Raw genomic sequence first — 18,813 nt, forward strand, 5'->3', positions numbered from 1 at the left:
CAAAATGCTGGGGGAGCTCAGCACGCCAGGCAGCATTTATGGAAAAGATGAGTCTCAGCCCAAAACGTCAACCTTTTCCATAGATGCTACTTGGCCTGCTGAGCTCCCCCAGCATTTTGTGTATATTGCTACTATTTCAGAAATGTCACTTAAGTTCTAAAACTAGAAAATATTAAAATAACTTTTCTAAGTATACCCTGGAGAGAAAAAACACACCCATTAAAAGAGCCAGTTGTCATCATGACTGCCAAACCAAGAGATTTACATTTAACACCTACTCGAGAGATTCACATACAAAAGCATACAGCTAAAATTCAGCACAAAACTGAATGTGTGCTACACTGTCAGAGAAGCAATCTTCTGGTAATATGCTTCAGGTAAGCATAAAATATCTTTATGGCACTAGCATGAAGCAGAATTATTCATAGTGCCAATGGTGTTACAAAAATAGCTTTTGGCCATTATCACAGGAGAAATGTAGCCTGTTGCAACTGGAAAACGGACTGCTTCCATTTTTTTTCAAAATACATAAGTGACTGAATTTCTGAAGTATCTTCCTGCCTATGAAGTATTTTTAATGGCCTGAAAGGAATTGAAATATTTCTCGATTTAACAAGCATGAAGAATAAAACTCCAATAGATTAGGAAATGACAGTATGACAGTTTTCCCAGACATGATTAAACAGGGAAGGTATGGACACTTCTGGCATAAACACATCAGTAGCTACTAAGTAGCCCAGATTTCTTAAATAAAGAATATATCCAATGCAAAATTTAAAATAGCCAGTATGAGAAGTAAATACCTGTGCAAATTATAAATTTTATTTGTTTGAATAATTTTATATCAACCTCATGACCTACAGTATGTTGCTTCCTTGATGTCCTATTTCCTAACTTTTTTCTGCACCCAATCACATAAACATCATTAACAACCTTAAGCAAATTTCCATTTCTTCTAATGAAATGTGTCTCCTCATTGCAAACTTTGAGCTTAGTGACACCAGCAACTTTACAACATTCATAAAGATAAAATATATTATGCTGCACATATAAAATGCAAAAGAGCAGCTGATAACGAGGACAGAAATTAAAATTATTTCTCCACAAAGGGGATTTCATTTGCTCATGAAAGATTTAAAACATTACAAACTAGTAAACTAGTTTACTAATGTGTTTACTAATCACACATTACAAACGTGTGATTTTTCTGGAATACACTGGCATGAATTTCTTTTAAATACCTAACGGATATTAAATTTGGAGGAAATTGAGTAAGATGAAAAAGACCTCCGGTAAGCGTGCAGGATAGTATTATGGTCATTAATTTTTCAAAGAGATAATAGAAGGATCAAGGCTCTAAACTACAGGGAAATAAACAATGTTAAAACAGATTGTGCAATCATTATAAATACCCATTTCTTACTGCGTGAACAGTTTGCACCATCTACAGCTCAGGCAAATACAAAAGATTTTCAGATGACTGATATACATATAAAGTTAATTTGTATTGCTTGTTGTTACTCAATTATTCTGGTTTCACATTTCTAACCCTCAATTACTTCATCTCTGGTAAATTTTATGTATAAATGCAACAGCATACAATGGGATGTAGAGGCAAAAGCTTTTTCCCTCATTTATTTTAGTAGTAACACAACATATTAGCATTAAAAATTCTGCTTACTCTTGCGCATATATAAGCACATATATAGCAACACCAAGATTGTTCCTAATAAAGGAAAGTAAATCATTTTTGAAAAGTATTTGAGAGCACGACTGTAGATTTGGTATGTTTTAACTAATACTTCTGATGCTAACTATTTTAAAACTTCTTCATAAAAAAATAAATTAATTATGATCAAATTTTAAAATGCATAGTTATATCAAATAACATATCAAAAGCCACTCCAAAGGTTACCAAAATAGCTAATTAAAAATGCACATGGAGCTTAGGTCCTTCTCAGATACATTCCTATTTTAAATATTACTTTATCAGTCAGCACAAAAATTGCTAGTTTTAACGAATCTAATGCAAAATAATTTAATTCCAAGTTAATATTCAAAAGCAAAGAATGCCAAAATACTTGAAGAATAATAGGATTACCTTCAGACACATCTGTTGAACTGATTTTCTAGGTAAACATCTGGGTCCTAATGACATTTGAGTATCATTTTTATCCTCTGGAGTTAAATAACAAAGATAACCATCTGACGTCCAGTCCAGAAGGAGTCCAAATAGTTCACAGAAACTGGAATTTAAAGACTGAAACAGAGAGAGATCTTAGACTGAATTCACTGGAATCATACAGTCCCAGAGCATAGAAACAGACCAGCCATCATGTCAATTCAATCATCACATAGCTACAGTATAGCAATACCATTTGCCAATGCATGGTTTGTAGCCTACTATGTCCTGGTGATCTAAATGAATGTGGCTATCTACCACCACCTTCTCAGGCTGTGTGTTTCATGTTACACCAAAATAGTTTTCAAAGTAGTCCCATGAGATCACTATGTTCATAACACAAGTCATGCAAGAGGTCAAAAGATAGTACTTCCAACAATTTAGCATTTCCTCAATACTATATCAAATCAAGTTTAATTATTATTTAACTAACTAATACAGCTGAACGAAACAGCGTTCCTCCAGGACCAAAGTGCAAGACATACAATGATCGAGTTTATTAAGCATTGAAAGGTTTGACAACAAAGCACACCACTGTCTGGCACAAGATCTAACTTGCAAGGAATTTTGGAATGACAGAGAAAGCTACATTCATTGGCCACTTCATTAGGTACCTCCTGTACCTACTAAACTTGCCACTGAGTGTATGTTTGTGGTCTTCTGTTGTAGTTTCCATCCATTCCAAGGTTTAATGTGTTGTGCATTCAGAGATGCTCTTCTACATACCACTATTAGCGTGGCTATTTGAGTTACCATTACCTTCCTGTTAGCGTGAACTAAACTGTCCATTCTCCACTCACCTGTCATTAATAAGTCATTTTTGCTCACAGAACTGGCCTCCATTTTGTTTTTTGCACCATTCTCTGTAAACCGCAGAGGCTGTTCTTCATGAAAATCCCAGGAAATCTGCAGTTTCTGAGACACTCAAACCACCCTGTCTGGCACTAACAAACATTTCATGGTCAAAGTCACTTTCTTCCCCATTCTGATGTCTGGACTGAACTACAATTGAATTTCTTGATCATGTCTGCATGCTTTTATGCTCTGAGTTGCAGCCACATGATAGGCTGATTAAATATTTGCCTTAACAAAGTATGGAGGTATGCGTAACAAAATGGCTTTCACTTGGGAGGGTTGGGCATGGAGTAAGATTAGCTATGTTAACAGGAAAGAATACAGCTGAGGATAGCTTTCGATACAAGATCTGGCAGTTTTTATTAATATAAAATGATGTCTGCATTAAGAATTAAATTGGGTGTTAATCAAGAATTGATGGATATGATGACTGAAGGAGCAAGAGAAAATAACCATGGAAGTTATCAGCAAGGGAAGCTGAAAGAAAATTCATTGATTGCCATGCATTGATAGAAATCATAAAGGAGAAGAGGATACTTAAGTGAATAAGTAACAGTGATGGGGCCTGGGCCTTAGGTACATCAAAAGAAAGCTGAAAAATTATATAAATTGAAATAGCACACAACAAATCTTCCACTGGATCAATATCAAATAATGCAGCAAAATATCTTACACGATTGATTCTATGAACTGGTTGAATCTTTTCCTCTTTTTCCAATCCAATCTCTTTCATACCAGTAGAAACATTTCCATGAATTTTCCGCATCACGGGTAAATCATGCTTCCTCTGCAAGGAGGTATAATTAGCGCACACTTTTTAACATTAAGACTCACAACCAATACTGGAATATAGTTTAATCACTGCTGCAAAAAGATAAAGCTTGCATAGAAGGTTCATTTTAATTGCCAATACAGGTTGAGCATCCCTTATCCAAACTGCTTGGGGCCAGAAATGTTTCAGATTTTGGAATATTTGCATCTATATAATGAGATAGCTTGGGGATGAGACAGCTGGTGTGAAGCTCACAGTGAACAATCTGATGTGGTGGAGCTGAGTCTTCCATAGGCTGTCAGAGTTAAATGACCACTCCCCCCAGAATGCATCATTACTGGGTTCCAGTAATGGCGATTGGCTCAGATCCGCCATTGATTTCAAGCAACTGTCTGTTCCACAGCAACTACAACAGGAGGGAGGAGAGTTTTACATATTTTAAATTATTTTGTGCATGAAATGATTACATTCAATTTTTAGTACAACATGATAGATCTTTGCTTGTTTCATAATCAGCATACGGTTAAGCAACATATATTCACTCCCTGCTGACAAATCTACTCTTTCAATACACAAGATCTTTATTTTTCACTTTATGCAGTGATTTTCTATTTTTCATAATTTCTGTTCATTACATTTATGAGGTCTTATCACCTGGGAACATTCCCAACACCTTGTAGAATTTTACATTTGTGGGGTACTCAACCTGTACTGGAATTCTTTTCTGTGCTTGAATTTTTAGAACATTGAATTTTGCCTCCGACCCACCATCAGCTTAGTTAACCATTCCAACCCACCCCAACAACGCAACGAGGCCACGTGTAGTGGGAAAGAGAGTGATTGCCATGTCGTATGAGGTACAGTGTGGCAGCAATCTAACTTATCATCTGAGCAACACTCAATGACAATCACTCCCAAAATGTTCTATATTAGGCCAAGTTTCCCTGTAATACATATTTATTCCATATCCAGAAATTACATAAAGAACCAGTCCAGGAAGTGGCCAAAAAAATTTCTCAACCAAAATAAAAATAACATATGCAATTTAATACTTCAGTTATTTGATTAATTCAAGGTAAGGACTTCATAGTCTGAGTCGGTGGATAAAGAAAAAGTCACAGTCGGGGATGGGGTAAAACTAGGTTTCCTTCATTACTTTTATTTTTCCATGACTTTCAGAAGATTTTCTCCAGATATCCAAATCTCACCTGCAGATTTTCTAAACGGCTTTGAATCTTTTTATTCTGAATTTGCAGTTTCTTGTTCTGCTGTGTTATATTGTTAATCTGCAAAATAACACCACTGCATTATAATACATATCCCTATGCAGGCAAACCATGCATTATAGCTGCTCTTACTGAATTTAAAAATTAACACCCAAAAATGTGTGAAATGAATCAAAATTCAGTCTCATGGAATTTATGTAAATAAAGGGCTCAAAAAATTTTATTGGTGTTTTGACACGTACAGATATTGTGACTTCACATTGTGAAAATTAATAATTCTTACCATTTTCTAGGAATGTAACCCTCATCCTGTGACATGAAGGTCAACTGTACACTTTTTTAGTAGATCAAAGTATTATACAACTTTTTGGGAGATTATTTTCCATATACTCAAAATAAACTGCATATAAATACAAGGAAGTTAAAAGATTGTCCGTTTCACCAAGAGAGCATTTAAAAAATTCATACATCCAAAATAATGTTTCTCTATTCATTAAATGTTTTGCATAAAATCATTGGCTAAATAAGAAATGTCTCATTAAATGTACTGTTAGTATTTTTATCCAGATCCAAATATGGAATATTCTAATGTAAAGCCTTTGGCAGAGACAGTTGATTATTACTTTAATTTCTATTTCAGATTCGTTCAACAGCGGAGATGAGATGAGTTTAATTGATATCATAGATTACCAGCCTGAACTAGCATGTTTCACTCCACAGATGCAGCCAAATATTTCCAACAGATTTTGTTGTGACTTCGTTTATCGCATTGGCATTTTTAATTTTGTACCAAATTCTAGTTGAATTTATGAAATATTACTTCTTAATTTAGTTGGATGGTTTTCTAATTTATTTTGTCAATAACTATTTATTAATTATCTAGATGCTTCTTATACATCGAAACCAACATCCTTTACAAACTAGAAACAATATCTCAAATTTAAGGATTTGGAATTGACTTTTGGTTTGACAATTCTACAATGTATAATTTAACAAATGATTGATAGAGCATCATGAACATTTCAGATTTAATTCAGGAAAGGCTATAGGTAGTGGAGCTTTGATCAAATTTGAGTTTGCAGAAATTCTGATCAGAAGAATGGTGAGGGAGAAGTTGAAAAATTAGCAGCTAGAGCTGATGAAAGTATAAATTGGGGTTTAACAAAAGCAAGGTAGATGGAACAGAGAAGAAAAATAAAAGCCTAAGGATCAGAGAAAGTGCCAGAGCGTGTTTGCTGATGGATCAAATATGGGTCAGAAAAAGATTCAGGTTCTTAATTTTTATGTAAGATTTTTCAGCCAGAGGATTAGTCAGGAAGGGACATGAAATATACAGCAAAGGCTAGGATAATAAAAAGTCTTCCTTAACCTGTAAATAATTGTGTTCTTGTTTTGTTCCAATTGGACCAGATTATTCTGGCATTATCCTCTGCCTAGGATTCCTACAGATGGCCACTATCCTTGAAATGTCAGCAAAACCTCAATGTGCTCCGAGCATATTAAGTGATTTTCAAAGTTTTAAAATTTATCTTATATTCTGAGACACTTCAAAACTATTAAAATTGAATTCAATTCAAGGAACTGAAATTAAAATGTAGAAAATATAAAGTTAACTGCAAATATAAAATTAAAAAGCAAAATAATTCTAAGTACCCATGTTTCTTTGCCTCCTAAATCTGCGTTTTGAGAGTTGAAGAACTACACAACATTTTTAGTAGCCCAAATCTACTAATAAATCTGAGACTTCTACAGTTCACAGTCAGAAATCTGGGACTTAACTTCAATAGCTAAATGATTAGAACTTTTGGCAATTCAGCCTGATGAAACTCAGTATTTTTTTTCTTTTCACATGGTATGACATTGTCAAACAGAAAAAGGACAAAAGTTGCAATAGTCAAGGAAGTAAAAAAAGAACTAAAACAGCTTCCAAGACAAATTAACTTGTGAAGTAACTAATTTGATCATACATGCTCGTCACTAAAGGTTTATCATGCACAGGAAATGTTCACTGTTGTCCATGACATTGGGTAGTTATTCTCTACAGCTCTCCTCTTTATTCTTTTTTCACTCCTCAGAGTGGAGACACACCCAGACTGACCCATCAGGTATATTTTCCTGCTTTGCATTTTGCATTTCCTACATTGTTTAGTTTATGTTCTCACCCTCAATCTGCTCCTGTTCACTCATCGTCTCCTGAAGTAAGCTACACCCAGCCATTGCAGGCAAAGCCCTTCCCACCACTGAATACATTTCTATGCTACAACAAAAAAGCAACAAAGACCGCATCATCCAGGTCATGCCTTCTTCTCACTACTACTATTGGACAGGAAGTACAGAAACCTTACATCTCACACCATCAGATAAAGGAACAGTTATTACCCTACAACCATCAGACTCCTGAATCAGCATGGATAACTTCAATCACCACTATTCTGAACAGCTTCTATGACCTACAGACTAATTTTCAAAGACTTTACAACTCATTTTCTCAGGTTTTTTTATTTGCACATTGTTGTTGGTCTGTGTATGTCTAGCTTTTTTGTAAATTTCATTGTATTTTTTTTAATCTGTAAATCCCTACAAGAAAATGAATCTCAAGATGGTATATGGCAACATATTATATACTTTGAACTTTCAGATAACCTTGTTATAACTTATCCACCAGTCATCTGCATTTCACTCCATCGAAATATTTTGCCTTCATTGCAGCTTAACAGCTTCTTTTGTTTGCTTCCCAGTTCTGACAGAGTCTTCTACCTGAAACTAAGTGTTTGCCTTTCCACATATGTAGCCTTATCTGTCAAGTATTTCCAGCATTTTCCATTTTTATTTTATTTTTCCTATGGCTTACACTAGTTGATTCAATCGTATCACAGTCATGTAAACTTTACAAAATTGTTCTTGCCTGTTTTTTCAAGGAGTCATTTAAATCCTTTAATGAGTCAAAAGAGGATTTAAGTCTTTTGTTTTCTTTCATCTTCTCTTTCATGGCATTTGTAAGTTGATTGACTTCAGCAACATGTTGCTGTGGGGGTTAAAATATGAAGAGATTTTCAACTTATTGCTTAGGTGCAAAAGTGATAATGTACATCAGCAATCAATACATAGAGCACAACAGGCCCTTCACACATGGTGTGATGAGCAAATTAAATCAGTAATCAAATATCCAACTAAACCAATCACTTCTGCCTACACAGTCCATTTCCTTCCATTTCTTGCATATTCATGTGCCTAAGACCCTCTTGAATGCCTATGTTGTATCTGTCCACCACCCCCCTGCATCATATTTCAGGCACCCACCACTGTGTAAAAAATCCTGTCCTGCACATCTTCTTTAAAACTACCCCCTCTCATCTTAAATAAATGCCTTCTAGTATTAGACGTTTCAACCCTGGAAAAATCCCTGGTTGTCTATTGTATCCATACTTGTCATATTCTTATAAATTTTATGAATCTTACCAACCTTATACAGGCTGTCCCTGAGTTACGAACATCTGACTTACGGACAACTCGTACTTACGAATGGAGGGACAAGAACGCCGTCCACCATTTTAAGTCAGATCATGCCACCATCCGCCATTTTAAGTCGTTGCTGTTTACACTGTGTTGAGTGTGTAACTTTGTATTTGGCTTAAATATTTCTTAGTAAGATTCATCCTGACCCCCCCCCCCTACCTTTTCCAGTCAGCCCCGCCCCCACTTGTCCCATTTAACCTGTCTCAGTGCAGGTGGACTTTAGGACCCGGAGCAGCACAGGACCTGCCGCCCACGGCTGCTGCTGTTTTTTTTATATATTAAGTGCGATCGAGAACAATATCCAGATCAGAAATGTTGATCAAGTCAACTAATTCCTAAAGGGAACTTATAGGCCAATCAGACAGTTCACTGCTGCTCAGAGATAGAACATAAAATCCGCAGTTTGCTGTTCTGTTGACAGAAAATGATTACGATTGAAAATAAAGTGAAAATAATAAAGCGATTGGAAAGAGGTGAAACGCCATCAGTCATTAGAAAAGCTTTAGGCTATAGTTGGTCAACGATCGGAACAACTTTAAAGAATACAGTTAAAGGATAAAGTGAGAATAATGGAGCATGTGAAAGGCCCTGCCCCGATGAAAGCTACAATTATTACTAAGCAACACAGCGGTTTGATTATTGAAATACATATGTTTCTTAAGTGTTTTGTATGCATAGAAAGGTAAAATATATACTAAGACAAACGTTTGACTAACTGACGCTAAGTAATACTGGATTGGATGTACCTGTTCCAACTTACATACAAATCCAACTTAAAGATGGACTCAGGAACGAAACTCGTTCGTAACCCAGGGACTGCCTGTAAATCATATCTCCTCTTAGCCTCCGTTGCTCCAGAGAAAACAAACCAAGTTTGTCCAGCCTCTCTTTGTAGCACATGTTCTCTAAACCATGCAGCATCCTGGTAAAACTCTTCTGCACCCTCTCCAAAGCCCCAATATCAGTTCTATAATAGGACAACCAGAACTGAATGCAATACTCCAATATAGCCTACTGTAACTAGAGATTTCTAAAGCTGCAATATAAATTCCTGACTTTTGAACTCAATTCTTCAACTAATGAAAGACAAAGATTGATGCACCATCAATAACTCACTCTGAGATGTAAGGTGAGCTATCGGCTTTTATTGACTGGAAGAAGGAACAAGCAGTGAGTGACCACCATACTACATCCTGGAGACTGAGAGGCCGGGCTCAGGCCTTGATCGCCTTTATACAGGGGTCTGTGGGAGGAGCCACAGGAGCAGTCAGCAGGGGGCATGTCCAGACAGGTATATGTAGTTCACCACAGACCTGCCATGTGTCTTCTTTGCTACCCTATCAACCGGTGTAACCACTTTCAGGGAACTATGGACTTGGATCCCAAATCCCTCTGCACAACAAAGTCCATGTACTGTCCCTTTACATTTGATCATCAAAAGTGCAACACTTCATATCTGACCAGGTTAAACCCTATCAGGCATTCCTTTGCCCATATCTGCAACTGATCTAAATTTTGCTGTATCCTTTGCTAGTCTTGTACACTATCCACAACACTACCAATCTTTGCATTATCTACATACTTACTGTACACTTACATCCTAGTCATTTATATACATCATAAACAGAACATGTCCTAGAATGGATCCTTGCAGAACATCACTAGACACAGAACTCCAGCCAGAATAAATCCCATCAACCACTACCTCTTCTGTGGGCAATTCTGAATTCAAATGGCCAATTCATAATGCAACTCATGCATCTTAAACTTCTGGATGAGCCTCCTATGAGGGATCTTGTCAAACACTTTACTAAAATCCATATAGACAATGTCTGCAACTCCACCTTCATTGATCACCTTCATTCATCATCTTGAAAAACTCAATCTAAGTTAATAAGACATGTCTTGCACTGCACAAAGCCATGTTGACTATCCCTAATTAGACCACAGGTTTCCAAATGCTTATCAATTCCTTCCCTAAGAATCTCCTCCAATATCTTCCCTACCACTGACATGAAACCTACTGGTCAATTGTTTCTAGAATTATCTCTATTTCCCTTCTTGAATAATGGAACAACATATTCTACTCACCTAGTCCTCTGGGGCTTCACCAGTGCCTAGAGGACACCATGATATTGGTCAAGGCTCCAGCAATCACATATCTTGCCTCTCTCAATAATCTGAGGTCTATCCCAACAAGTCCTGGAGTTTTTATCCACCTTAAATGTTATTAAAAAGACCCAAAACTAACCCCTTCTTAATGATTCAGAAACAGCTTATAGCTCTTTGCCATCAGATGAATTTAAATATATTTATTTTCTAATTTACAGTATTTTAATATCTTTGCACTCTACTGCTATGATTTCACGTCATGTAAGACAGCGATAATAAATTGGAATCTGATTCTTTACCACAAAACAGCCTTATATTTTAGCATACTGAACTGCTTATCCTCCATGTTCTCCTTGGAAAATGCTGATGCTAAATACTCATTTAAGAACACAACCGCATCCTCTATCTCCAGGCACATGTTCCTTCCGTAATCCCTGAGTGGTCCTACCTGCTCCCTAGTTATCCTCTTGTTCTTGATGTGTGTATAGAACATGTGGGGATTTCAAAGGAGAATGGGCCTAGAAGTTTAGATAATTGAAATGAATTCCCAATACCAGTTTCAGTTCCAAGGAACAACAGAACTCCCAAATAGTTTTATTGTTCATTGACTAATTTTCTAAATACAGTCACATTAAATAGTAGAGAGTCTGATGCCAATTTTTCCAATTCAGGCATATGAAAAAAGCTTAGTTTTCTTTAGAATCAAATTTATTATCATTAGCATTTGTTGTGAATTTTTTTAATTTAGCAGCAGGAGTGCAATACATGATAATATAAGAAATATAAAAATATATATGCATACTGAATAGATTAAAAAATAATGCAAAAACAGAAATTATTTGTACTAAAAAGGTGAGATAGTCTTCCTGGGTTCGATGTCCATTTAGGAATGGTATAGCAGAGGGGAAGGAACTGTTCCTGAATCACTGAGTGTGTGTCTTCATGCTTCTGTACCTCATTCCTGACGGTAATAATAAGAAGAGGGCATGCCCTGGGTGATGGTGATCCTTAATAATTGACATCACCTTTCTGTGGCACTGCCCCTTGAAGGTAACTTGGGTACTACGAAGGCTAGCACCCAAGATGGAGATGGCTAATTCAAAAAATTTCTGTAGCTTCTTTAATCCTGTGCAGTAGCCCCCACCATGCCACAGTGATGCAGCCTGTTAGTATTCCATTAAGATTCAATTTTACATGCATGATATCCAAATCAGATCAGAACGTGGCTCAACTGCAGTGGGGGGGGGGGAGTGTACCCAAAATCCTTGAAGCCTTTTCCTCCATTACAACTAGCCACTACAATCTCTTTGGGACCAATCACATTTTCCTTAAGTGATAGGGTCCATTCAGGTAGCAGCCCAGTTGGACAAAGGATTGGATAAGAAAAATAATGAACAGGGGTAGCAACTGAAGTAAAAGAAAAATTATTGAATTACCCAAAAGATTACACTTCTAGTGAAAATGCAGATTCATAGCTTTTGGCAATGAAAGCACTTTAAAATTAATGTTACGTTTCCCAGTTAACTAATTTCTACCGGATTTGAGTGCATATTTTAAACATTTTGTTTGATTTAAGTTTTAAACTTTTGGTATATGAAATTAATATTTTGAGGACCCAAAACATTAATTGTGAACCATTTCAATGATGTATGCCATCAGCAAATCCCAAATGATCTACATTTTATTATGCTTTTTAATAGAAATTGGAAGAAAGTTGAAAGGATTTTTCTACTGATTGCAAGCTTAAATTTAAAATTTTAATTATAGGACAAATCATCTTCCATTAGCACAACAAGGCATCACCAAGCTATCATTTTTTTTAAATATTGAAGACACAATTGAAAGAGGTATTCAATTGTCCAAAGTTTTTTTTCCCCATCCAATTTTGGGTATAAATATCATCTAATTCAGAATTCTAATATGATCTAATACTTCTTTCTCCAAGACACACAATGTAAATTTCCTAACTTTAGAAATTTCCTAATATTAAACTCAATTATCACTAAATTAGAAGCGGTTTTGTACCAACTCAGACCTAATAGAAATGAGTTAACCATGACAAAATTTGTTCAAAGCACAGCAAAGAAAGTGATATCAGTTTTTCACTAATTCAAACCTATAATATGCAACAATGACAAATTCCTAAGTGCAAAGCAGGAATTGAAAACGATTTTTACAAACAATACAAAAATAAGTTATTTCAGACCATTAAATCTTTGCTGGCCCACAGAGAATCCTATTCCCCACTAACTTTCCTGTAACCCATTTCCCCCCACATTTTCATTAATTCCCCCAAGACTCTACCATTCCCCTCACAACTTACAAAGGTCAATTAATCTACCAACCCTAACATTTTCAGGATATGGGAAGAAACTGGAGCATCCAAAAGAAGCTCATACGATCACAAGGAAAACATGCACACTTCACACTTCCAGCAGTGGGAGGTCTGTGTGTAGTTGAGTGACAGATGTGGAGGGGTTGTTTGAATGAGAACAAAATACAGTATGATAGTATAAACAGATGTGCCTGGAGGCTGGCAAGAGCTTGGTGGAGTTAAGAGCCTGTTTGCATGCTGTGTGATTCTGACTTGTTACTCAGAATTCCCACATTTGGTTACAGTAGAAATCATGAATAAAAATATCAGCAGGAGGAACTCCAGATGACAATTTTCTTTCCACACACAGAGGTTATAAACTTAACTGCTACATTATCACTAACATGGGTGAGAACAAAATTACAACCTGACATAAAATTCTCCCAGTCTTCAATGTATAAACATGCTGAAATAAGGGAAAATAGAACATAGAAATCTACAGCACATTACAGGCCCTTCAGCCCACAATGTTGTGCTGACCATGTAACCTACTCTAGAAACTACCTAGAATTACTTTACTGCATAGTCCTCTATTTTTCTAAGCTCCATGTACCCTATTGTATCCACTTCCACCACCATTGCCGGCAGTGCATTCCACGCACCCACCACTCTGTGAGAAAAACCTGTGCAGCAGCTTTAAGTGTCTTATAGACACAGACTGCAATATCTCTCTGATCCTCCACATTGCCAAGTGTCTTCATTAATACTATACTCTGTCTTCAAATTTGACCTACCAGAAGGAACCACTTCTCTTACTGAACTCCATCTGCCACTTCTCAGCCCAGTTCTGCGTACTGTACTTCACTTGATAAATTATTTATGCTGTTCAAGTAACACATTGTGTTCCAAATTTATGTGTTTAAAAAGTCATTATAACTGTTTTACAAGTTATATTTAAACGTGATTAACCATACCTCCTTCATAATCTCAAACTTGGCATGAACTTCTTCTTCCACACCTCTTAACTTTGTTACTGCATCTTGATGTTTGATGAGCAAAGCCTCTCTGGCAGCTAGATGTTGTTCATGTGATTGTACCTGCAATCTGTACTCCTGTAGCGCTATGCTTTCTTTCTGCATTACACAAAAATCAGAACATTTACCTATTAGATATAAATAATGAATCATCACATTGTTAAAACCAAATCAAAATAGCTGTTAATTGTTCTAATATATAATTTTGCATTCATGTCCCAGATTCTACAGTAAACGACAAATGGAAAATGCTCACTATGTAAAAGAAACCCATTAGCAGGTTAATTGATCACTGCAGATTGTCCTGTGATTAGGACAAGGTTAAATAGGTGGATTGATGAGCAGTGCAGCTTGGTGGGCCGGAAAGGCCTGTTCCACGCTGTACTAAACACTTATTTTTCAAAATTAAAAATGCAGAAATAGTGGAATATGGATGCTGGTGGTGATTTTTCTCCTCAAACACATTTCTCTCTTCAATAAGATATCCCATTCAGTCTTCATACAATAGCTAGCAAACATATATTGATTAACCATCTAGAGTCAACTGTTTTTTATGGGAGCTTTACCATCTTTGATTGAATAGATTTTGCAACAATTCCAAAATATCCTAGATCCAAGTCTGTTAAATTAGTTAATTCTGAAACTCCAGACTCACCCCATCAAATACTTCTAGACTTATAAATGTCTATCAAATCACCTCTTAACTTGCCACAATATAAAGGAAAACATTCCTAGCTTATGCAACGTAAAGAACTGAAGACCTAGTAATGATACCACTGATTGAAAGATTGATTATTTTTAAACATACTATTAATATTAGATGTAAAAAGTTCCATCTGCAAACTTAAAGAACATATTCCACACTTTGGGAAATCTGATCACTTGGCTGTCCTCTCCTACTCTCAGGTAGAGGCTAAAGAGCAATGCTCCAGAGATTACAACAAAAAGCTGGTCAAAGAGGTACAGGAGCTGATGCAGGATTGCTTCGAGTTGGAGGACTGGGGCATGATCAAGGGCTCATATGAATGAACACATCATGGTTGTCATGGACTTTATAAAAATTGTTCTAGACCAGTGTATCCACACACTGATCAGAGCCAGATCAGAGGGATTCAAGACTGGCAACCAAAAAGTTACGAGTGGTCCAGGTACAATCTCCGGAAAGCCATCTTACGGACTATACTTGAATCAATGAAGAAAGCATTCAAGCCCTGCCACAGCTATCAAGCAAGCACATCTTACAAAGTGAAATCAAGTGACAACAAGGCTTCACTTCCATATGAATGTCTTCAATGTCAATGTCTTCTACGCTCGGTTTGACTGTCAAAACACTGAGAACCATCACAAACTTCCACAGCTTCCAATGACCTTGTGATTTCATTTGGTCTCTGAGAGCATCCTTCAGGAGGGTGAACCCGTGGAGAGCACCCGGCTCAGATGGGGTAGCTAGCTAAGTACTAAAGACCTGTGTTGAACTACTGGAGCATTCAATGAAATCTTTAACCTCTCATTTTGACATTCTGGGATACCTACCTACTTCAAGCAGACTTCAGTTACACCATTGCCTAAAAAGAATATAATAACCTGCCTCAATTGCTGTTGTCCAGTAGCACTTACATCCACAGTGATGAAGTGTTTTGAGAGATAGGTGATGAAGAATACCAACTGCTACCCGAGAAGTGACTTGGATCCACTCCATTTTTTTTTACTGACACAAAAGTTCTGCAGCATATGCCATTTCATTGGCTCTTCACTCAAAACTTGAACACCTGGACAGCAAAGATGCATAGATCAGGATGCTCTTTATCAGGACAGCTTGACATTCAGTACCATCATCCCATCGAAACTAATCTAAACTTCAAGACCAAGGCCTCAGTACCCCCTTGTGCAATTGCATCCTCAGTTTCCTCACTTGCAGACTCCAGTCAGTTCGAATTGGCAACAACTTCGCCACCATAATCTCCATTAGCACACATGCACAGGGGGCTGTATGCTTAGCCCCCTGCTCTGCTTGCTTTATACTAATGACTGTGGGGCTAAGCACAGCTCCAATGCCATATTTAAGCTTTTGCTGATGACCTCACTGTCACTGGCTGAACAACCATGGTGATGAATCAGCATATAGGAGGGAAATTGAAAATCTGGCTGAATTGTGCCACAACACCTTCTTACTCAATGTCAGGAAGACCAAGGTGCTAATTATGGGCTTCAGGAGGAGGAAACTGGAGATCCATGACCCAGTCTTCATCGGGGGATCAGAGGTGAAGAGGATCAGCAACTTTAAATTCTTTAAATTTCAGAGGACCTGTCCTGGGCCCAGCATGGAAGTGCAATTACAAATAAAGTATGGCAGCATCTCTACTTCCTTAGGAGTATGCAAAGATTCAACATGCAATCTAAAACTTTGATAAACATCTATAGATGTATGTGGAGAGCATATTGACTGGCTGCATCACAGCTTGGTATGGAAACATCAATGCCCTTGAACAGAAAATCTTACAGAAAGTGGTGGATATACAGTTTGTAGCTCAGTCCACATCAGGTAAACTCCTCTCCACCATTGACCACATCTACATAGAGCAGTGGTCCCCAACCACCGAGCTGCAAGGAAACAATATGATTTGGCGGTATGAAACGATATGAATCAGCTGCACATTTCCTCATTCCCTGTCACATCCACTGTTGAACTTGAACGCACGTGAAGTCATCAGTTGGTCATTAACCTACAACTACTCAATGAGTAAAAAACAAATGTCACTTGAGAAGAGGTAGTAGGGGACAGAATAGGCCTAACTATGATGATAATGCAGAGACAGCTGAGGCCGAGACTGCAAAAAAAAAAGCTTCCTTCAACAGAATTTAAGAGTCGTACATAAAATATGGCTTTAATGCGACCGGTGACTTGCACGCTCCAAGCCCCCTGTGTGTGATATGTGGAGACAAGCTGTCTAATGAGGCAATGAAGCCCTCAAAACTGCTTCGACACATTGAGTCCAAGCACCCTACACTTAAAGACAAACCCATTGAGATTTTTGAGCGGAAAAAATGTGAGCAAGCAGGACAGAAGCAAGTGCTGAGAATCACCACCTCCACAAATGCTGCTGCTCTGAGAGCGTTGTACTTAGTGGCTAGCCATATTGCTAAGGCTAAGAAGCCTTTCACTGTTGGTGAAGAATTGATTCTGCCTGCTGCCAAGGACATGTGCTGTGAACTGTTGGGAGAAGCTGCAGCTAACAAGATGGCACAGGTTTCCCTTTCAGCTACCACAGTTTCAAGGAGAATCGATGACATAGAAGCACAGCTGTTGGAACAGCTTAATGAGTCACCATGGTATGCTAACCAGGTCAACGAGTCTACCAGTGTCGACAAAAAGGCAATACTGCTGGTTTATATGCGATATATATTTCAAGACGATGTGCACTGCCACTGCCAACTAACACAACTGGGGCAGAACTATTTAAGTCTTTGAATGACTACACACCAGGCAAACTGGACTGGTCATTCTGAGTTGGAATATGCACAGACGGGGGTGCAGCTACGACTGGATGGCTACCTGGTTTCACTACCCGAGTCAAAGAGGTTGCTCCTGAATGCCAGTCTACATACGGTGTCATACACAGGGAAATGCTGGCTAGCCAAAAAATGTCACCTGATCTTAACAGCGTATTGAGTGACGTCATTCAAGTTATCAATCACAACAAAGCAAAAGCCCTTAACTCACGTCTGTTTGAGCAGCTTTGCAAGGAAATGGATGCAGAGCACAAACAACTTCTCTTACACACTGAAGTCAGGTGGCTATCAAGGAGGAGAGCCCTGGCCAGGGTTTTTGAGTTAGAGAGCCGCTACAGAGATTTCTTTCAGGGAAAAGGTCACCACTGGCAGTACACTTCAGTGACGAGGAGTGGATAGCAAAACTTACTTATCTGTGTGACATTTTCAACCTGCTCAATGAACTCAATTTGTCACTTCAGGGGAGAATGACAACTGTCTTCAAGATGGCAGATAAAGTGTCTGCTTTCAAAGCCAAACTGGAACTGTGGAGACAGCAAGTAGACAGAGGCATATTTGACATGTTCCCAACATTAGCTTGGATTTTGGGAGTGACTGAGGCTGCACTGTCCTTCTCACAGCTGGTGCACGATCACCTATATTCGCTGTCGACAGAATTTGAGCGTTACTTCCCAACCGCAAATGACCCAAGACGTGTAAAGGAATGGGTCCGTGACCCATTTGTGAATGTCCCCGGTGAATCATCCATGTCAGCGCAGGAAGATCAACTCCTCGAGCTTGCAGATGACTGTGGGCTGAAAAGTATGTTTGACATAACATCTCTGCCGGCACTCTGGATCAAAGTCAAGGCTGAATATCCTGAGATAACCACAAAAGCACTGAAAACGTTGCTTCTATTTTCAACATCATATCTCTGCAAAGCGGGGTTTTCTGCAATGAATGCAATGAAAACTAAATTGCAGAATAGACTGGACAGAAGGAACCCCCTTCGAGTATCGCTGTCTCCCATTACCCCTCGATGGGACCACCTTGTTGCAGGGAAACAAGCCCAGGGCTCCCACTGATTCAGCGTTTAACAAAGTAACTTGGGTATTTCTTTGCAGTATATTTTAATTTTTAAGCCTACAATTTTCAATATATAATCTAATAATTAGGAAAAACAGAGATCCACAGTTGGTTTACAACATGTAACAATTGGAGGCAAGTAATCTGAACATAGCAATACAAAGGGGCTTAGCTGGCTGAACTCAGGATTTAGCAGTTATTGGGTTTGGCAAAGCAAGTGTGTCATG

The 18,813-nt window shown here is 37.8% G+C and overlaps 1 protein-coding gene across 1 annotated transcript in view; it reads right to left on the minus strand.

Moving 5' to 3' along the window:
- The window catches only part of LOC132391322 (coiled-coil domain-containing protein 138-like), a 73,904-nt gene that overhangs the window by 31,147 nt on the left and 23,944 nt on the right, over positions 1–18,813 (minus strand). Inside the window, exons 6-10 of the mRNA XM_059964355.1 lie at positions 13,952–14,110; positions 7,941–8,060; positions 5,018–5,095; positions 3,711–3,824; positions 2,102–2,260 (exon numbers count right to left, since the gene is read on the minus strand). Of these exons, the coding sequence (XP_059820338.1) occupies positions 2,102–2,260; positions 3,711–3,824; positions 5,018–5,095; positions 7,941–8,060; positions 13,952–14,110 (630 nt within the window). The remainder of the gene's footprint in view (positions 1–2,101; positions 2,261–3,710; positions 3,825–5,017; positions 5,096–7,940; positions 8,061–13,951; positions 14,111–18,813) is intronic.

Source organism: Hypanus sabinus, chromosome 3 (assembly GCF_030144855.1).
Source record: "Hypanus sabinus isolate sHypSab1 chromosome 3, sHypSab1.hap1, whole genome shotgun sequence".
Taxonomy (NCBI): Eukaryota; Metazoa; Chordata; class Chondrichthyes; order Myliobatiformes; family Dasyatidae; genus Hypanus; species Hypanus sabinus.